This window comes from Ammodytes marinus (genome assembly GCF_949987685.1).
Source record: "Ammodytes marinus genome assembly, chromosome: 7".
NCBI classification, from domain to species: Eukaryota; Metazoa; Chordata; class Actinopteri; order Uranoscopiformes; family Ammodytidae; genus Ammodytes; species Ammodytes marinus.
The window spans coordinates 4,476,828-4,498,983 of record NC_137211.1 but is presented as its reverse complement, the minus strand read 5'-3'; the positions used below and the strand labels follow the sequence as shown (position 1 = coordinate 4,498,983).

The 22,156-nt window shown below is 42.6% G+C and overlaps 1 protein-coding gene across 1 annotated transcript in view; it reads left to right on the top strand.

Moving 5' to 3' along the window:
- nckap5l (NCK-associated protein 5-like) overlaps positions 1-22,156 on the top strand; it is a 61,697-nt gene that overhangs the window by 34,941 nt on the left and 4,600 nt on the right. The window contains exons 3-15 of the mRNA XM_080031175.1: positions 10,508-10,642; positions 11,074-11,142; positions 11,261-11,299; positions 11,612-11,731; positions 12,225-12,317; positions 13,396-15,966; positions 16,265-16,500; positions 16,980-17,106; positions 17,448-17,536; positions 18,664-18,793; positions 19,332-19,404; positions 21,087-21,359; positions 21,827-21,978. Coding sequence (XP_079887301.1) covers positions 10,508-10,642; positions 11,074-11,142; positions 11,261-11,299; positions 11,612-11,731; positions 12,225-12,317; positions 13,396-15,966; positions 16,265-16,500; positions 16,980-17,106; positions 17,448-17,536; positions 18,664-18,793; positions 19,332-19,404; positions 21,087-21,359; positions 21,827-21,978 — 4,107 coding nt within the window. The remainder of the gene's footprint in view (positions 1-10,507; positions 10,643-11,073; positions 11,143-11,260; positions 11,300-11,611; positions 11,732-12,224; positions 12,318-13,395; positions 15,967-16,264; positions 16,501-16,979; positions 17,107-17,447; positions 17,537-18,663; positions 18,794-19,331; positions 19,405-21,086; positions 21,360-21,826; positions 21,979-22,156) is intronic.

The following is a 22,156-nucleotide window of genomic DNA, read 5'->3' as shown; positions in this document are numbered from 1 at the left end:
ACACACATACAGACAGACAGAGAAACACACACACACACAGAAACACACACACACACACACACACATACCGACCGTGTTCAATAATCTTCCCGTAAACGCTTTACAAACAGCTCAAGTTACACAAAGCTTTCAAGCTCTCTCTCTCTGATGTCTTTCGAAACATTTCCCACCAGTGAGGTTGTTTTAACCTTGGTGCATGTTTTCTGATAAGATTATTTTCATCATTGTTTAATCTGATGATTATTTTGTTGTGTTTTGATGTTAATCCAAGTTAGAGATGTATTTCAGAAACATAAACGTGTAAGTGGGGATACAAACAGGAAAGAGAAAATGACAATGGATCAAACCAACAGGGGAACATGGGGGTTGGAATATTCAAGTCTGGGAGTTTGGCTGATCTCGAGTTGGACACCTGCGAAAATACCAAATACACTTAGATACGATACATCTATACAATCTTGCCTAGTGATTTTATATGCATGGATTTCATTGTTTAAAACCCTTTCTAACTCCCCTTCTCTCTGTCCAGTCATTCCTGCTGAAGATATTAATATTTTTTTAAGTATTTTTTTGGCATTTTCAAGCTTTTATTAGACAGTACAGAGTTGAAATGGGGACACAGAGAGAGGGGGGGATGACATGCAGTAAAGGTCCACTGGTCGGATTTGAACCCGTGACCACTGCAACGAAGGCCGGAGCCAATATGGTACGCGCTCTATCCACTACGCCACCGGAGCACCCGAAGACATTAATCTTTAAAGCAGCTTTCTATCAATATTTATAAACTCACAGTGGAGCGTGTGACGACGTGTTTATGTGAGAAGTCACAATGTGGTGATGAAACCACCTGACTGCTGCTCCTTCCAGATATACAGAGATTGTTAATCCATCAATCAAACTTTATTTATACAGCACTTTTCATACACAGCAAAGGCAACAAAAGATGTGAATATTTGCATCTGGCATTCCACTTCCACACCAAACATTCCACTTCCACATCAGTAATGGTTGCTGGTTCCTCCCAGTAACCATGAGGTCTCTGGTTCCTCCCAGTAACCATGAGGTCTCTGGTTCCTCCTCCCAGTAACCATGAGGTCTCTGGTTCCTCCCAGTAACCATGAGGTCACTGGTTCCTCCTCCCAGTAACCATGAGGTCACTGGTTCCTCCTCCCAGTAACCATGAGGTCTCTGGTTCTTCCTCCCAGTAACCATGAGGTCTCTGGTTCCTCCTTCCAGTAACCATGAGGTCTCTGGTTCCTCCCAGTAACCATGAGGTCTCTGTTTCCTCCTCCCAGTAACCATGAGGTCTCTGTTTCCTCCTCCCAGTAACCATGAGGTCTCTGGTTCCTCCTCCCAGTAACCATGAGGTCTCTGGTTCCTCCTCCCAGTAACCATGAGGTCTCTGGTTCCTCCCAGTAACCATGAGGTCGCTTGTTCGATCCCCGGCACCGGACAGAAGGGAGTGTTAGTAGTAAAACTAGTGGTGGCTGGTATTACATCTACGGTGCCCACCATCTCTACCATTGTGTCCTTGAGCAAGACACTTAACCCCCAAACTGCTCCTGGGGCGCTGTACTATGGCTGACCCTGTGCTCTGACCCCCTCTGGAGTGTGGGAACTTGAGAGAGGATATGCGAAAAGACAAATTTAAATGTAACCATCGACTAATAAAGTAACTTAACTTGTGTGGACTAGTGCTTGTACATTAGCATCTGTACCTTATGCAAGCACACCTCTTCCAACCAGGCCCAGGGAAGTGTAGTAACCACACCCACACTGCTCAAACAACTAGATTAGTTTATTAGTAGGTCTAGGATAAACCACACTAGACCTTAGCTGTCAATCATGATTGGTTCGCAGTACGAGTGTGTCCTTAAAGTAGACCTGGTTGTCCCCGACGACTGTGCCAGCTCCTGATTGGCCGTCAGCCACAGAATCAGTTGGCCTCATCCGCTCTAATGATCCTTAAGACGTGAAGGGCTGGATCAGGAATCATGGCGGGACACACTTAGGTCAGAGCAGCGCGTACACACACACACACACATAGCACGCACACACACACACTTACATAGACAGACTCACACATACTGTGAGCAAGCGGACAGACACACACAGACGTCAGCGCACACACAGACAGACAGGCACGCTGACACACACAGAGACACAAACACACCTACTTTTGCAAACACAGAGATATATAAAGACACTCACACACATACACACCTACGTTAGCACACACATACATACGGACACACAGACGCAAGCACAGACACTGACACACACACACACACACACACACCTGGAGCCATGCCTACTAGACCTGGCTCCTGGGCCATATGTCCTGCGGTGTGTGGCGTGCTCACAGACTACGGCAGCCTGTAAGCTCAGCGTGAGGCGAGTGTGTGTAACCGTGGAGTCATTGAAGCTAAAGCTAATACTGAGGAATATGGACAAACAGAGGATCATCTTTTCTACACAGTCTTACCCTATGTCCTACGGGGCGACCGTGGCTCAGGTGGTATGATCGGCCAATGATACAAGGGTTGGCAGTTCGATTCCCGCCCGGCCACCTGTGCCATGGTTGTTGTGTCCTTGGGCAAGACACTTCACCCACCTTGCCTCGTGTGAATGTGAATGTGTGTGACTGCTGTATGTTTGAGGTGGTGGTTGGAGGGGCCGTAGGCGCTGAATGGCAGCCACGCTTCCGTCAGTCTGCCCCGGGGCAGCTGTGGCTACTATCGTAGTTTACCACCACCGGTATGATTGTGATGTAGAAGTCAACAACAACAGGCTATGTAGCGAGGACATCTTCAGTCTGTATGTGGACGTGTGTCTGTGTGCGTGCGTGTATGTCTGTCTGTCTGTCTGTCTGTCTGTCTGTCTGTCCGTCTGTCTGTCTGTCTGTCTGTCTGTCGTGTTAGCGATGAGGCTTTGGAGCAGTGTTGACACGGGAAGTCTCGGTTGTCATATAAACAGAGTTCAATGGTGGTAATAATATTACTGTCGGTGCTGATGTGAGACAGACCTCGGGAGCAGTGAACTGGGTGGCGCTTGATTTGGTTTGCAGGGAGAACCAGACGGGTGGGGCTTATACTGCAGCAGGATGATTCACATACAGTCAGACGATCGAGTAATAAATAAATAGACAGAAAATATATCATTGACCGTTTTAAATACAGATTAAGTCATTCATGATGCAACTATGTGAAACTCTGCTTCTATAATGTAGAGGATTTTCTGTGTTTTTCTGTGTTTTGTATGATTGTATAGTACGTACTATATTTGAGGTATAGTACGTACTATATTTGAGGTATTGGACAGAAAGAGATATTTACATTTTATTTTTTTTATTTTTTTCACACTATATTTACTGGGATATTTAAAGTGTTAAAGTAGAACACAGTTTTTTCATACAATGGTCAATCTTGAGATTTGTGGCTATTTTGCTTCCATACAATGTCTTCTTCTAGTATAAATAATAATCATTCTCAGCACTATTCTGAAGTGTACATAGTATTTTCTTTTATTTAAAAAAAACGGCTTTCCAATTCTGTTTTTATCCCTTGTTTAAATCCAGATCTGATGTGTTTACTGTGTCGTTTAATCAAGCATTACTGTAGGGGCCAAAATTGTTTATTTTGAAAAGTTATACACTTCCGTTTTGATTGACACATGTGGGTGTGGGTGTGGTTTATATACCGGGGCACTTGTGGCGGGCGAGGGTTAGGATACAAAGGGGGTTAGTGGCGCACCTGTTTTATTTTCTGTTTACCGTCAACTTATCGTCAACAACGTCAAATAACCTTCAATTACAGCAGTATATATTTTATTTGTTTATTTTCAACACCATCTACATGTTCTCATTCATCCGTTGTAATTCTGCCTTTCATTTATTAAACTCTTTAAACTATACTCATCACCGGAGTTGGAGATTTGTTTGGACGCGTAACTGCCTGGAGCCCATTAAGCCTCTTAGCGGCCTTTATTGGAGAGCAGTCGCTACAATTAGTAAACAGAAAACTTCAATCCAAAAACACCACGGCATGGACGGGATTCAACGTTGCTCTTACCGCTTGGATCTCGATGTTTTGGACTGAACGAACTATGCAACATTGGACTCTTTTCCACGGACGCCTTGGATCAGAGACACAATTGACAGCTGCAGCAGCGGTGTAACGCGCGAGTGACAGCAGTGCATCACAGCCATCAGAAACGGTATGTTTGTTGATCCTTCTGTGTATTTGTTTGAAGTTGAACACAGTTTGGAAGGCTGCCGTTTTGTCCATTGGGGACTGTTTGTTTTGGCTTGTGTTGCGCGTGCTTGGTTGTCGCGATCGGCAAATGTTTGGGCTGATTTGACCGCGTGGTGGGCTGAGGCCGCCGCTGTGCTGTGCTGTGCTGTTGTGTGGAAATCGCATATTGACTGAATCAATGTCATTGCGGATTGCATTGTGTCTGTTGCTCTGTGCTTTGGTGAATTGTGAAAATTGAAAGTTCGCATAATGAGTGACGCAAATGAAATGGAAAATACGGAGAAGAGAACGGTCAAGCTTACAGCCAAAGCGCTGGCTTGCAAAATGGAAACTCTTCAAAAGCAACGTCAATCTAATGTGACAAAAATGAAAGAGCTCTCACTTGAAATGAAAGGGCTCATGAAATGTGATGAAAATGCAAAGAAAGTGCAATTCAAACTGGATGAACTCATACAACTGCATAAAAATGCAAATGCAACACATGAGTCAGTGATGGTTTTACTTCCCAAAGAGGAAAAGGTAACACAAAATGAATGGTTTGGACGCATAATAAAACACAACACAGACTTCACTGATGATGTCCAAACATGGCTCTCTGAGATTGAAGGACCCTGTCAGCAAGCAAGAAATGTGACTACAGATGTGTTAACTGCACAATCAGTCATCTTTCCCATTCCAACTGAAGAGGAGGCACCTGTTGAATTAAAGGGAAATATACCACACTCTGATGTTCAACCTGCCATTCCTTCCCAACAGAATAAAGCGATATCTGACATGCAGGATGAAATAAATCCAAGTGACAGTGTGTCAAATATTACAAACCGGAGTCACAAATCACATTCTTCATGCTCAAGATTGTCCACCACCTCATCTGCATGCATCAAGGCTGAGGCTGAAATGGCTGCTCTTATTGTGCAACAACAAATGCTTAAAGATAAACATGCCATAGAAGCACAGGAAGAGCAGCTAAGGAGGAAAAAAGAGCAACTGGAACTGGATGGAAACCTTGCTGCTACAATGGCAAAAATGAAAATTCTCAGAGCCTCAAGTAGATCTGGTGTGCGTAGCCACAGATCAAGAGCGTCAGATGGTATGAACTCATATATGGTGAAGAAACAACATGAAAATAGAACACAAATGATTGCCACTGCTGACGGAGACATTACGCAAACCCAATCTCTCCCCACAGTGCCAGTGACAGTACAGTCAAATACATTGACTATGGATGCACATGTTACAGTACCTACAACATTGCCTGCTCCAAGCAATGGTGAACAGAGTAATATGATTCATATCATGGAAAAGCAAAATGACATCACTGCATTAATGGTCCAGCAACAGTGTCTCTCTTTAATGCCCAAGAAAGAGATTCGTCGTTTTGATGGTGACCCACTTCAATTTCAAACATTCATAAAATCCTTTGAACACAATATTGAAAGCAAGAACCCAAACCCCACAGATTGTCTTTATTATCTCGAACAGTATACAGAAGCACAACCTAGAGAAATGGTGAGGAGCTGCCTTCATATGACAGCAGAAAGAGGATTCAGGAAGGCAAAGTCCTTACTGCAGGAGCACTTTGGCAACGAGCATAAAATCGCTACAGCCTACATGGAGAAGGCTCTTTCATGGTCGTCAATAAAACCAGATGACACAAAAACATTACAAGCATACACTCTGTTTCTAAGAGGATGTTGCAATGCCATGGAAGATGTCAACAACATGCAGGAGCTCAACATGTCTGCTAATCTGCTAATTATCATAAAGAAGCTGCCATATCGACTGAGGGATAAATGGAGATCTGTGGCATGTGATTTTCAGGAAAGGTACAAACAAAGAGCTACCTTCAGGGATCTGGTTAATTACCTGGAAAAACAAGTGAGGATTGCAACTGATCCAGTGTTTGGAGACATCAGAGACACTCCAACACCAAGCAAGGATGGAAGGAGTTTTATGTCAAAACCACAGCATCCAAGAATCAAAGGAAGTACATTTGCAACCACTGTGACAGTTGCACATGAGAAACATGGAAATGGACCTAGGAAAATGGAGAGTTGGCCGGCTGTAAAAAGGTGTATGTTCTGTGGAGGTGGACATGCTTTGGAGGTGTGTTTCCTATTGGAAAAGAAAGCACATCATGAGAAAATCACTTTCTTAAAAGAAAATGGAGCCTGCTTTGGTTGTCTGCAGAAGGGACACATGAGTAAGGACTGCAGGAAGCGACTCAGCTGCAACATATGCAATTTGAAGCATCCTCGGATGCTGCATATCCACCAAAGAAGGAACGAAATGGACAAACATCAATCTCCAACAAAAGAAGAAGCCGACATCGGAGCCATAGCCTCGGTACAGACAAGTGGTCTTACTGGGGCCGGTGAAGACAACTGCAAACTCTCAATAGTGCCTGTGAAAGTAAAGGCAAAGAAGGGGAACACAACAGTGCATACATATGCATTTCTTGACCCGGGAAGCACTGCGTCATTTTGCACATTGGGGCTAATGACTAAGCTCAATCTCCAGGGAAGAAAATCAAATATTCTTCTGAGAACAATGGGTCAAAGGAAGGTCGTGGAAACCAGCATTGTTTCAGGCCTAGAGGTAACAGGACTGAATGGCACTGAGTTCTGTGATCTCCCATGTGTGTACACACAGAAGACTATGCCTGTGCACAAAGGAAACATCCCACATCCAAATGACATCAATCAGTGGCCTCATTTGAAGAATATTCACTTACCTGAACTGGACTGTGAGATTGAGTTGCTGATTGGCTCTGATGTACCAAAGGCTCTTGAACCACTTCAAGTCATCAGAAGTGTGGGAGATGGACCGTATGCCGTTAAAACATTGCTCGGCTGGACAGTTAATGGACCTCTGGGAGGAAAATATGATTATGCTCAGGAGCAGTCAGACATCAGTGTTAACAGGATATCAGTTGTTACACTTGATGAGCAGTGGGAGCAGCAGTACAAGATTGACTTTCCTGAGTGTGTCAAAGATGACCAAGAACCTTCAAAAGAAGATCAGCAGTTCTTGGAGTTGGTTTCAACATCTGCAAAGCTGGTAAATGGACATTACTGCTTTGGCTTACCATTGAAGGACAGGAAAATCTGCTTGCCTGACAATAAGAACTGCGCTGAACAGAGGACACTAAACTTAAAAAGGCGTTTCCAGAGAGATCCATGCTATCACTTGGAGTATACCAACTTCATGTCTGACATGATATCCAAGGGTTATGCAGAGAAAGTACCAGAAGGGATCTTGGAACGTAGTGATGGCAGAAAATGGTATCTACCACACCATGGAGTTTTGCATCCACAAAAGAAAAAACTTCGAGTAGTCTTCGACTGTGGAGCTACATATCGGGGAGTTTCACTGAACTCTCAGCTCTTACAGGGGCCAGACCTCACCAGCACCTTGATTGGAGTCATAGCTAGATTCCGTAAAGAACCTGTTGTCATTGCTGCGGATATCGAAGCGATGTTCCTCCAAGTGCAAGTACCAAAGGAAGATCGGGACCTGCTACGGTTCGTCTGGTGGCCTGATGGAGATTACAGTCAGAACATGGTGGAATACAGAATGACGGTGCATTTATTTGGAGCAACATCATCTCCAAGTTGTGCAAATTTTGCCCTGAGGAAATGTGCTGAAGACAACACTGGCCAGTTCAGCCCACAAACTATCAACACCATCTTGAACAACTTTTATGTGGATGACTGCCTCGCTTCAGCAGCTTCAGAAGAGGACGCAATAGCTCTTTATCACGAGTTAAGAGCCATTTGCTCCAAGGGAGGCTTTGTACTCACCAAGTGGATAAGCAATAGTCGTCATGTATTGGCTGCCATACCTGAAACGGAAAGAGCAAAAGAAATGAAGGATCTGGATTTGGACCATGACAAATTACCTGTGGAGAGGATGTTAGGTGTACAATGGTGTGTTCAGTCTGACGTCTTCAAGTTCAAAATCATCCTCAAAAACAGACCACTGACAAGACGAGGGATTTTGTCGACTGTCAGCTCTGTATATGATCCCCTTGGAATGTTGGCACCAGTAGTCCTGACTGCAAAAAGGATCCTACAGGAATTGTGTCGGGAAAAGACTGGTTGGGATGATGTGATACCAGACTCTTTTGTGCAGGAATGGATGAGCTGGATTCAGGAACTCCATAACTTGGAAGACTTTAAAGTCAATAGATGCTTCAAACCTACAAACTTCGGAACGGTAACATCTGCTCAGCTACACCATTTTGCTGATGCATGTCAGGATGGTTATGGAACTGTGAGTTATTTGTTACTGCATGACAACCATGGCCAAACACATTGTGCATTTGTGATGGGAAAGGCCAGAGTGGCTCCTTTGAAGCCAGTCACTATCCCTCGCATGGAGTTGACTGCTGCTACCATGGCAGGCAGAATGGACACAATATTGAGGAAAGAGCTGCAAATGGAACTAGCAGACTCTACATTTTGGACTGATAGCACCTCTGTGCTCAAGTACATAAAGAACAGGACCACACGATTTCGAACATTCGTGGCTAACAGAGTGACTGAAATTGCCAAAGCCTCAGATGAACATCAGTGGAGGTATGTCAACACAAATGACAATCCCGCAGACATGGCTTCCAGAGGTGTGAAACTTAAAGCTTTCCTAAAGAAGGAAATGTGGGTGTACGGACCTCCGTTTCTTCTTGGTCCTCAGGAAGAGTGGCCTCAGAACCCTGATGGAGAAAAGAAAGAGAAAAGAGAAGAAAAGAGAAAGAAAGAGAAGAGAGAAAGAGAAAAAAGAAGAAGAAGAAGAAAAAAAAGAACGACAGAAATGGTCCAACATAAGACGCAACTTCACCCCAGGAGACATCGTCGTCATTGTGGATGATTCAGCACCTCGCAACTCCTGGTTGACTGGAAGGATTGTGGAGACCATGATGGACAAAAAGGGACTTGTACGTCAGCTTCGGATCAAGTCCAAGACCGGATTTCTGACCAGGCCCATCAACAAAGTCTGCCTACTACTGGAGGCAGAGGATCATTGACTGACCCAAACAAACTTTTGACCTCTTGACTTTGTTCCTGGAGACATGACTTTGACTAATCACTCTTTCTTTGGATTACAAATAATGAAGAAAGAAGATCAAGAAAATATATTTACTGTGTTGATTGTCATGTCAAATGTGTAATTATTATTTGAATTTGAAACATAATAATTAGGGGCCGGAATTGTAGGGGCCAAAATTGTTTATTTTGAAAAGTTATACACTTCCGTTTTGATTGACACATGTGGGTGTGGGTGTGGTTTATATACCGGGGCACTTGTGGCGGGCGAGGGTTAGGATACAAAGGGGGTTAGTGGCGCACCTGTTTTATTTTCTGTTTACCGTCAACTTATCGTCAACAACGTCAAATAACCTTCAATTACAGCAGTATATATTTTATTTGTTTATTTTCAACACCATCTACATGTTCTCATTCATCCGTTGTAATTCTGCCTTTCATTTATTAAACTCTTTAAACTATACTCATCACCGGAGTTGGAGATTTGTTTGGACGCGTAACTGCCTGGAGCCCATTAAGCCTCTTAGCGGCCTTTATTGGAGAGCAGTCGCTACAATTACAAAACGGTAAACTGTTCTCACTGCTGTAATGGACATCCGCATAATGTTATTTACCACCACAGCGTCTGAGTTTTATTGACATTTATTTATTGTTGCTGCGTGTATTCACACACACACACACACACACACACACACACACACACACACACACACACACACACACACACAAATGTTATTTACCACCGGAGCATCTGATTTTTATTGCCATGCGTCATTTGCAGAGGCTGAATAAAAATATATTTTATTGCTGCAGTGATTGTGCCGCTGACTGCTGCAGTGTGGCCTCTGTTTACACACCAGTTTACAGAGCCTAGGCCAACAGCTGCAGTGTGGCCTCTGTTTACACACCAGTTTACAGAGCCTAGGCCAACAGCTGCAGTGTGTGTAAATGGTTTATGGTAAATGGACTTGACTTGACCGTTTTTTTTTTTCATCCCCAAAGCGCTTTACATTTCTTACCACATTCATCCGTTCATAGACACACTCATACACCGATGGCAGAGGTGTGTGTGTGTTTGCGTTCGTGCGTGCTTTGCCTTGGTTTACACACCAGTTTACAGAGCCTAGGCTGACCACTGCAGTGTGTGTGTGTGTGTGTGTGTGTGTGTGTGTGTGTGTGTGTGTGTGTGTGTGTGTGTGTGTGTTTCAGATGAGAACGATGTCTGACGAGACGGAGCGAGTGTGTGAGGAGGACTTTGGGTCAGACGAGGGAGAGGAGGGAGACGTGGAGAGCTTCCTGGAGGACAACAGCAGCGAGCTGGTGGATCGACTGAGAGAACTGGAGGTCAGTTAACATACAAAACACACAAGTTAAGAATGAATTTAAACACAATGGGGTTTTTGTCATGTCTCACACTGTTTTGTTATGTACAGCATCACTTTTTGTTTGTTGCTAACATAGATATTCGAGTCACATAATCAAAATCTGGTCACTCTCTGTCCCTGCCATCCCTTCTAACTTGTAATAAGCTGTAGGAACCCTGTTGTAAGTCCATATCGGCTGGACAATTTATACATTTTATAGATTAAAAGAAATAAAACATCATTTCATTATTATAATTTCTTTTGTGATTAAATAATTCCAAACAAAGTAATTAAACCAACTAAATGTTTAACCAATTTAACATTTCTGAAAAGGACTTGTAAGATATAGTATATACTTATTGACTAATACCCCTTATCCACATTCAATTATTGATAATAATTTTTTTTCAGGCTGAAAACTCTGCCCTGGTGTTGGCGAACGAGAGTCAGAGAGAAGCGTATGAGCGATGCCTGGATGAGGTGAGTTCAGAAAATAAATTAGTTTAAAATAGTTATGTTTTCTACAATGGCTGAGCTCTGAAGAATGTAGAGTACAGTATGTTATTTCCTAAAGTAAAATCTCCTCTTGTGTCATTAGGTGGCCAACCACGTGGTCCAAGCTCTGCTCAACCAGAAGGTAAGATGAAGCTACATTTGGGTTATTTTCACTGTGCAGAACACTACATATTGCATATATTTTGAATGATCTTTAAGATTGGAAATGGACTTTGGAAATTCATTTTGAGCAATCTATCAATATTTTTGTGGCTTAGATTAATTCCTTTTTTTTCTGTTATTAACTACTGAAGATATATAATGATGTTCTGTGAGTATGCCCCAGGAAGAAAAGCGACTGTTTTAGACAGACAGAAGCTAATGGGGATCTTAATAAACTAAACTAAACTGTTAGTATGATCATGTGTCTTATACTGTCTGTGTCTCTGAACAGGACCTGAGAGAGGAATGCATCAAGCTGAAGATGTTGGTGTTTGATCTGGAGAGACAGAACAGAGCGCTGTGTGAACTATTCCAGCAGAAACTGCCCAACCATCCCACTACACACTACCAGGTAACTACACACACACACACACACACACACACACACCGCACACTACCAGGTAACTACACACACACACACACACACACACACACTCACAGACACACACACACACACACACACTGCACACTAACAGGTAACTACACACACACAAATAAAAAATAAAAATACTTTAAAAATGTTTTGTTTTCGCATCGAAGCGTTTTTTTGGCTCAATGCAAAGTTTACAACAGACCTCAATATTTCTTCTACCGTTGACATTCTTCACACACACTCGCTCACTCACTCACTCGCTCACTCACTCACTCACTCACTCACTCACTCACTCACTCACTCACTCACTCACTCACTCACTCACTCACTCACTCACTCACTCACTCACACACACACACTCACACTCACACACACACACACACACACTGTCGCGGCTAGCTGTCTGTGTACACAATAGACTGTGGTGTATACAGTGTCATCATAATAGCCTGTTGACTCTCTCTTGTTTCAGGTGCAGGCGGGGCCGCTCCCAGACTACAATACACCACCGCACAATGACTCTGCCAAACTGGTGGAGCCCGCACAGACAGAAGCACAAGCAAAGGTGATTATTACAGACCTTTTAAACCTGCAGTGTGTAGCATTTTGGGATTTTTTTAATTGCAGACTTGGTAGAAAAATAATTATAATAACCATAAGTACGTTTAATTTAGTGTATAATAGCTGAAATTTTTTTTAGAATTCGAAACTTTGCGATCTAGAATTGTACAACTTGATGATGTCATATTACACACTGCACCTTTTAAGGGGTCTGATGAAGTGATTTACTGAAGGTTTAAGTGTGTAGAAATGTGTGCAAGCTTGATTTCACCTGCAAATAAATAACGTGCAAGTTGATCTACTAACGATGCGCTCTGATGTCAAATTAACACACAATTTCCATTTAGTATGTCGGTCTTGCGAAAAATGCAATATTGGGCATTTCTTCCCGAGTGAAGGAGTAGTTTTTTTTTGGCGAGACGAATATGTAGAGAACGGGTTTTGCTCTTGTTAACATGTTTCGATTGAGAGAAACTAAAATAATCCAGGCATATCTTAGAGTGAAGTACTAGGATTATATCAGCCTCGAAAGAGTCCCCTGATCCCCACCTGTGTGTGACATTTGCTCTATTTACATCTATTGTCCTTTAAAAGGCCAATCTCATTTCCTGTACGCACGCACTCCAAATGTCCTCGTGAGCTGGATTGTTTGGCCTTTGCAGTCAATTGTTTTGCTGATAGTGATCTCTCTGTCTCTCTCTCTCCCTCTCTCTGTGTGACTCTCTCTCTCTCCCTCTCTCTGTCTCTCTCACTCTGTCTCTCTCCCTCTCTGTCTCCCTCTCTCTCCCTCCCTCTGTCTCTCTCTCACCCTCTCTCTCTCTCTGTCTCTCTCTCTCACTCTCTCTCTCCCTCTGTCTCTCTCTCTCCCTCTCTGTCTCCCTCTCTCTCCCTCCCTCTGTCTCTCTCTCTCTCACTCTCTCTTTCTGCCTTTGTTCTTCGATATAATTGGATGCTTTATCTATGTCCAACTTGTATTCACATTTTCTTCTTTTCTTATAAATAATGTACATTTTTTGGAAGTAAAAAAAAAGGGGGGCAAATTATTAAAAAATCCAAATCTCTCTCTCCTTCTGTGTCTAAAGGGAAATGGCTACCGCACACAGCACGCGTCCCCGGGCCCGCGTGGCCCCGCTGCCTCTATGGAAGCCCTGTCCCCCTTCTTCAAGAAGAAAGCACACATCCTGGAGGTCCTCCGCAAGATGGAGGAGACCGACCCGCTCAAGTTCCACCCGTCCACTGCCAGCATGTCTTTCTGCGACAGCTACAGCCAGGTGCTAATGTCCACGGAGGCTGTTTTGGCTACGGCCGAACCGCAGTGCAAAACTCACACACACACACACTTCCACTGCCCGTGCTCGGACTCTGACACACACACACAGCAGCAGCACGTTGTCAATGGAGACGGGGCTGTGAAGAAGTGTGAAGGAGGGAATGTCTGCTGTCTACACTGCAAGAGAAGCCCGGGGAGTCCGCCCAAACCGTGCAGCCAAGTTTGTAGTCCTTTAAAGGCCGCCACCAAGAGCCATGTAGTCCCAACAGCTGCTGCTATAAGCGAATGTCACAGTAAGAGCAGAAAGGGGGAGAATGTTGTTGTTCAACCGTCCAAACAATGCAACAAGAATGAAGCCCACCAGCAACTTGCAAACACAACCGCCCAAGTCGCACACTCAAAAATCAAAGAAATATCCGATCATTTCGAGCAGGATGACCCGGAGCAGGATAGCATTGAAATCTGCCCGAATGCTAGTGCCTCTGATGAGCTCACTGGCTTCTGTCCCGTGGAGGAGGAAGAGGACCAGAGGGCTCAAATCGACAGCGTTCACAATGGCATCAACAACAGCGACACCATATCGAATGACAACAACTCATCCGTCCCAGAGAAAGACATCCAGGATCCCAATGAGGTCTCTTCCGTTAGAGCGGGCGCCTCCCTCAGCCCGAGTCCGTCCTGTCTCAGCGACGTCAAACAGGCCGCGATCAACTCCCCGTCCAAACTGCTCAAATTCCTAAAAATTCCCTCAATCGGGGATAAAACTCAGTCGCCATCTCAAGTGTCTCAAATCTCTCAAATTTCTCAATCTCAGGCCGGGACGTCTGCTGCTACCGCCCCCGTACGTCTTAGCCCGCAGCTCACACGTAGCTCCAGGATCCCGTGTCGCACCAATAACTACGAGGTGTACCATTCGCCCGTTCCCACGCGAAGAGCTACCACCACGGAGCGTTGCAGGCAGCCCCCTCCCCCTCCAGCTAGATCCGAATCTTACCCGGCAACACACTCCGCCCCGACCTCCCCACCTCAACCCTCCGAAGACATCGTCGCTTGTTTGCCGCCCGTGAAAGAAATAAGCTACAGCATCAACTCCGCGCCGCGAGCTAACGCTATTGTTAGCTCCAAAATGGCGGCAGCTCCATCCTTGTCCTCGTCGCCCAAAATATCTCAAAAAGTCCCCCATTACGAAAACGTCTGTAACATATCTATGGAGAGGTCTAGAGAGGACGATCATAGGCCCCATGGACATGAGAAAAGAACCACGCTTCCGATTCAGTCGAAGGCTAACAACAATGGCGGCGAGAGGAAGCTAGTGAAATCGCTGCCGGAAAGTGTCCTAAACCCTCAAACTGTCCCACAAAGAAAAGAGTCGTCTTCTTCGACGTCAGAATCCACCTCAGATGATGAGGAGGATTCAGACAGTCCGGTGTGGGTTAACCATCACAGCTTACCTCTTGGTAAAACTCCTGGAAGGGCTAACTACTCACAAACTAGAGATAAACAACAAATTGAAATTGAGAGTTCCGAGGTCACTCAGCAACAACAACACCAACACCAACCGCCACCACCGCCAGTTAGACGGAGCGAATTATCTTCAATCCCTAAAAGGCCCGTAATAGTAGCAGCAGCTAGCTCTTCGGCAGCGAGACCCCAAGCCGATTCCAGTCATCACGCTTTTAAAGACAGGTTGGCCGCGTTAGGCAAGCTCAGGAGCTCCGAGGACTTACAAGTGGGTTTAAGACAGGTCGATAATGTAAACGAGGGCGCCTTCGAAGACGGGAAAAGCAAAATGGCGACAGCGGAAAGGCCCATTGAAGATCAAAGACATTCGAAATACACAGACTCTTTGGACGGTAAAACGAAAGTTATTAGTAGCGGTGGTTTGAAATACCCGGGGCAGTCCCAGCTGTACGAACAAGCGGTAAAATCTCAATCCAATGTGGTGAAACAAGAATTAACTGTGGGTAAGACGGAAAGCCCAAAAAGTAAAATAGGCCTACCGTCGCCTAACGCAGACGGTCCACAAGTGCTACGCAACAACATCAGATGTCCCGGGTCGTTGAATCTGGGCTATAACCTCAAGCAAAGCCCTCACAGTAGCAATAGTCCCAATAAAATACCCCCAAAGTCGCCCTCCAAGCCGCAGTGCCAGGGCCCGCCGTCAGTGCACCATAGAGGGGGGAAGGCCACCACAGCAGCAGCAGCGGACGCCCCGCGGTATTCGTCCAAATCAGAGGAGAGAACCAAGATTAGCGGGAAAGGGAAAAAGAACCCGATATTTGGGGACAGTTTGCCCCCTCCTCCACCGAGGCCTCCAGCCAACGCAGAGGGAGAGAAGCCCGTCCCACCGGTCCCAAGTCCGCAGTCTGCCATCGAACAAAAGGTTGGTCTTCTTCGTTGGTGCTTAGCTACAGCCTTTATGCCATATAGATTGCTTCTACGCGCTTCTTGTTTTTTGATTGTTATAGCAATTGGTTTATTGAAGGTCTAGTTAGGGAATGTTATAAAACATCTGGCCAATCTGGGATGAAATTCCAAAAATGTCTAATAGCACAAAAAAAGTTTAAATAAAAACAATGACTGTTGCCATGGAGACTGTTCGATTCATTAATTCATATGGAAAAAGTTACACACTGTAGCTTTAAATAAATATAAATCAAAATGTCCGTCCGTCCCAACAGGTGATGAAAGGCATAGAGGAGAACATGCTGAAGCTGGCGGAGCAGGACCGAGCTCCTCCGGACAGGGAGGTGAAACAGAAAGCCTCAAACGGCATCGCCTCGTGGTTCGGCCTGAAGAAGAGCAAACTGCCCGCGCTCAGCCGCAAGGCAGACGGGACCAAGGCCAAGGACGAGAAGAAAGAGTGGAAGATTAACATACCGTCTGTGGGCAGGGACTCGGTCAAAATGGCCGGCAGGTAAGGGGGGTGTGCGATAGTTAAAACAAACTTTATTTATATAGCACTTTTCATTACACAAAAAGGAAGCACAAAGTGGTTTACGATATATATAAAATAGGAGAAATAAAAGTCATATACCCCATCCATAAAAAGTAGCAGTATGAGTACTTACTGAAGACACATTTTTAAAAAAAGAAGAAAAAAATTAAATAAAACGGAAACTGATCAAATACCTCTGATACAGCCATTTTAAACCGTAAACAATTAGATTGTGTCATGATATAGAGATTAGATAAGGCCCAACTCTATTCACTATTCAAATAGTTCTTAGAATTGTACCATATGTTTTATCAACAAGAAAACTGTGGACCCCGCATTTACCATCACTTGTTAAAGAGTATTTAACAATGTGAAAAACTATCAAATCTTTTTGAAATCTAAATCAACCAGTCAGAATTTCTTTTTTTAAATATATTTTTTCCTCCCGCTCCTCCCAGCCGGTGTAAAGAAGGCGTGGAGGGTCTGAACATCTCGACTCTGATGGAGAAAGCTGAAGGTCTGCGCCGCGCTCTGGAGGAGGAGAGAGCGTATGTGGAGCGCTCCGGGAGAGGACACTCCTGTGAGGTGGGATGGCTTCATTTTATTTTTATTATTTATTTAATATTATATTTTTATTTATTTATTATTTACTTTACTTTACTTTTTATTTATATATATATATATATATATTTTTTTTTTTTTTTTTTTTTTAAATATATACACTTTATTTTATATTATATTATATATTAATGAAAGCATTTTTTATTTTTATTTTTTTGTATGTTAATACTTTTTGGGTGTGGTTTTCATACAAGCCTGTAGTGGTTTTTCTACCACACCCACACATGTACTTAAGGTTTCATCACAACATAGTTTTATATTGTTTGTATGTGAAGTAAAAACTAAACTGAACTTTATTAACCCAGGTGGTGATGGACCCGTCCCAGGGCCAGCTGGCCGTCATGTACAGAGGAGGACGCTCTGACAACAACTTCATGCAACAGCTGCTCAACAGGTCAGCACTTTGCCAGTTGATTAGTTGCATTTAAAGGTGCAGTGTGTAATATGACATCATCAAGAAAGTTCTAGAATGCAATGCTCCCTGGGTAACCCCACCCCTTTCGAATAATAACAGAAGCTACAGTGGCCTTCAAGGACAAGAACAATTCAAAATTTTAAACAATGCACCTGATGACATTCCAACTATGACACTTTCAAGATGGCGGCACTAGGCTTTGGTCCAAAATATGCAGAAATATGGACATATATGAGACCCTTTTTAAGGGAAAAAATAATAATTCAAAACATTTTGTTCAGCTACTATGCACTAAATTAAATGTACTTATGGATATTATAATTGCTTTCTACAAAATCTGCTAGGAAATAAAACCCAAAATTCTACACACTGCAGGTTTAAATAAAAAAAAATTAAATGTATTAAAACAAAATTCTGAAATGTTTGAAAAAATATGAAAGTGTGTCAATATCTAACTGATTATGTGTATTTGTATCTCTTTAAAAAACTAAACATCCCGATGATGGATAAAACCAGAATTAAAATCTTAATTTCATTTTCACAACACATTAGTGTCCAAAGTTTTTACAGAAGAGGTTTTGGATGCAGCCTTCCTTTTTTCATTTTATAAACAAAAATAAATACTTTTCTTAAAAATGCATTTTTGAAAGAATGTATCATAAATCAGACAAATAACAACATATGAATAAATCCTTCTGTAATGACCTTCAGAATAAACTGCTAAGAATGATTATGTAAAGTTTAGTTAATGTAAGCGCTTTAGAAGTTTAGATTTTTGCCTCAGAATATTTACTTTCAAGATGGCGGCACTAGGCCGGAAATATGGACATATGACCCTTTCTAAGGGAAAAAAATAATAATTCAAAAAAATGTGTTCAGCTATTATGCACTAAATTAAATGTACTTATGGATATTATAATTACTTTCTACAAAATCTGCTAGGAAATAAAACCCAAAATTCTACACACTGCAGGTTTAAGAAGACATGTTATGGAAGCAAAATAGACTAAAATCTCAAAATTGACCTGTGCTTGAAAAAAACAATATGTTTGCCTGCCGTGTCTCACCTATTAACTGTGCCTGTCGTTGTGTCTTGGTCCTTGCAGAGTGGACGGGAAGGAGATCTACAGCGTTCCACAGCGCCGCCTCTCCTTCGACTGCAAATCCTCCAAACCGACGTTCAGTCATCAGAGTGACATCATCAGTCACAACACCAGCAGAGACGATATGGAGAAGGTACGGACTGTTATCTCTCTGTTTTAGAGTCAGACACAGATCGACTAGCTTTACAACAACACTACTTAGTATTCAGAATGTATCTAATGTAAATATTGTTTGGGTTATGTTTATCTTATTCTACTCTATATATATTTTTGTTTTCTTTCTTTTTCGTTCCTATTGTACCGTGGGCCAGTGATAAACGCTATTTTGATTCTGATGTGTCTTGCATATATCAGAACTGACAATAAAAAACTGACTTTTGACTTGAACAGTGATAAATATGATAGACAAGGAGGTGAAAGCAAGACTAACTTACAGTAAATTTTAGGCAGGGGCTTAGCAAAAACCTCTGGGCAGTAGTGGGTACTGGGTAGTCGCTATTGTATTGTTCATACCACATCTAAACGTAACAATAATCTGTGCAACACGTACATTCTTCCGTCTACATTTGAACCATATATCATCTTAAACTGTTCTTCAACTGTGTGACTTGTGCTCAACGTTCTTTGAAAAGAAAAAAGTCAGCAGTTGTTTTTCTTTCTCCCCTCTACAGGGTTCAGACAGAATCGGTAAAATCACGTCAGATGAAAACCTGGCCGACTCAGTTCACTCTCAGCACTTTGCAGGTAAGAGCAGCAGAGAAATATCACACTTTTAGTTTATGTTTTAAAATCTTTATGAGCGTCTCTCCGGGCCAGAATGGAACCAGATAACATGAATTTATGAGAAAGGAATTCCACAGATGGGGTGAGAAGTAAATTAATAAAATGTGGTATGGCTTTGAGAAGCTAAAGCTATAAAAATGCAACTTGTTCTTAATGTGTTATCACCTCAAAACGCTCAAATATATTAAATTCCTTTTGTGCCGTGTAATCATAGAAACAGATAAACACGGTACTCAACAACATATACTGCAGTAATCAAGGAGGTATGTTTGCAATGATGGGTACTCTAATTTTTAATATTCAAAGTATTTATACAGCTCTGGAAAAAATGAAGAGACCACTCCAAATATTCAGTGTCTCTCGTTTTACTATTTATAGGCATATGTTTGAGTAGAATGAACATTGTGGTTTTATACTATAAACTACTGACAACATTTCTACCAAATTCACAATAAGAATATTGTCATTAAGAGCATTTTCAATAAGTAATGTAGAGATGAAGATTTAAGAAAAATCCAGACTGGTCTCTTAATTTTTTACAGAGCTGTATATATATATTTTGTTTTTGGCATTTTCCATGCTTTATTGACAGTTTGGAGAGACAGAGACATAGGGTAGAGAGGGGAATGACATGCAGAGACATGCATATTTTTCTTTTAATATTTTTTCCTTTTACGTCAAGTCAAAATGTTCTCACTAGGTATTCCTACACTGTGCTATTCCTACATTTCCTTCATCAGTCAAGGATCTGACTTGGTCTTGCTCCAGTGCGATGGTCCACAGGGGTTTGACTCAAACATGTCATTTGCATATTGAGGGAAAAAATAAACCGGCAGTCGCACCTTTTTATTTGCATATCAAAGGTAGATAAATGAGGCCACGCCCCTGAGGAAAAGCATTTCGTAGGCTGAAGAAAAGATCAAATGAATAGTGGAAAATTCATTCATTTACAATTCTTAAAGCTATAGTGCGTAACTTCTGTTGCCCCCATGACGAATTATATGAGTATTCACAACAACACTGTCGGTTCAGGTAAGGTAAGCCTTCTGTGATTGCGAAGGGATTTTATACCTTCTGCTGTACGTTCAGGTTTTTTCTTAGCAGTAGAATCAACAACTGAAACATTTCTTGGGTTCTTCTTGGGATTTTTCTGAGCTCCTGCACCAGTGTCAGGGGGGAACACCAGTTTGTAAACACTGCCATACTGAGAAATACAGAGAGAGAGAAAAAAAAATTGTTTTTTAACTTACCACAGCAAAAAAAATATACTCAATCTGCAGAGGAGATTTCTGCACTGCTAAATTTAAGGTTGGAAAAAAAGGTTCAATAACTTTCAAAAATATAATTGTACTCAGCAGCAACACTGGGTTGATTAAAATCGATTTTTGGAAAATAATAAAATTATTCAAAATCGTAGGAAAATAGGAATGGCAATTTTCACGTGAATCAATTTTTCTACTCTTTTTTTTTAAACAATATATTTATAGTTTTTTGTTATTTTCAACAAACACAATACAAATATAGAAACAATACTTACAAACAAACAAAAACAAACAAATAAAACAAAACAAAATACAGCTCATGTCCACAGAGATTAAGTTGAGGCCACAGTTCACAGTTCACAAAATGTTTCTACTCTTCAGGTTCCGGCGCTTCCACCTACACCCTGGACAGCGGCATTGGGACGTTCCCGTTGCCCGACTGCAGCAGCGGGGCGGCGGGTCGGAGCCTCTCGAAAACGCGGGCGGACCACCAGCCCTCTGGTTCCCCGGGCCGGGTGGGACGGAGAGCGCGCACCCTGGAGAGAGAGATGGGCTCGCAGGAGGAATGCTACGCGCAGCAGAAACAGCTGATACCAACCATACAGTACGGGGCTGTGATGGAGGGCCGGAGCCAGGCAGGGGGCATACGAGAAGGTGACAGAATGATCTTATTTTATTTACCCTATTTATTCTTTTTGCTATTTTTAAATAGTTATTATTAATGCCTTTTGGTCTGGTCTGAATCCCTGTAAATGACAAAACGATGTATGGCAGGCCCCGATGACTATTTACATTTTTAACAATTCAAACCTTCCTCACTTGAAAATAGGAAATGATATACAGGACGAGATTCAAGATTCAAGTTTATTTGTTATATGCACCTTAACAATTACAGCCATTGGCAAATAAATTCCTAAGTCTCAGGCTCCTCAACAAGGCAATATAGAAGAAGAAACAACACAAGGGAAGAGAGCAACACCTGAGACACAAATAAACACAACAGTAGTGCAAGGGCACAGTGAAGATACGAGGTGTAGACATAAGGTGCAACATTTAAACACCAACATATTCTGTTTAGTAAATATCATTAACCCAAATGTCTAAATCTGCTTCATCCTCAGATAAAGAGTCCCACGGAGCGAGTGTGTTCTCCCCGCGCTCGAAGACCTGGACCTTCCCTAACCTGAAGACTCCGGCGGGGCAGACGGAGGTTTACCTGGCTGTGGAGGAGGAGGAGGAGGAACCAGTGTCCTTTGGCTCGCCATTCAGAGGGGTAAGGACGATACATTGGTCTAGATATAATACATTTCTAAATTTGAAATATTCTATTTAACAATATTCATGTGAATTTGGTAGAAATGCTGTCAGTAGTTTGTAGAATAAAACCAAAATGTTCATTCTACTCAAACATATGCCTATAAATAGTCAAACGAGAGACACTGAACATTTGG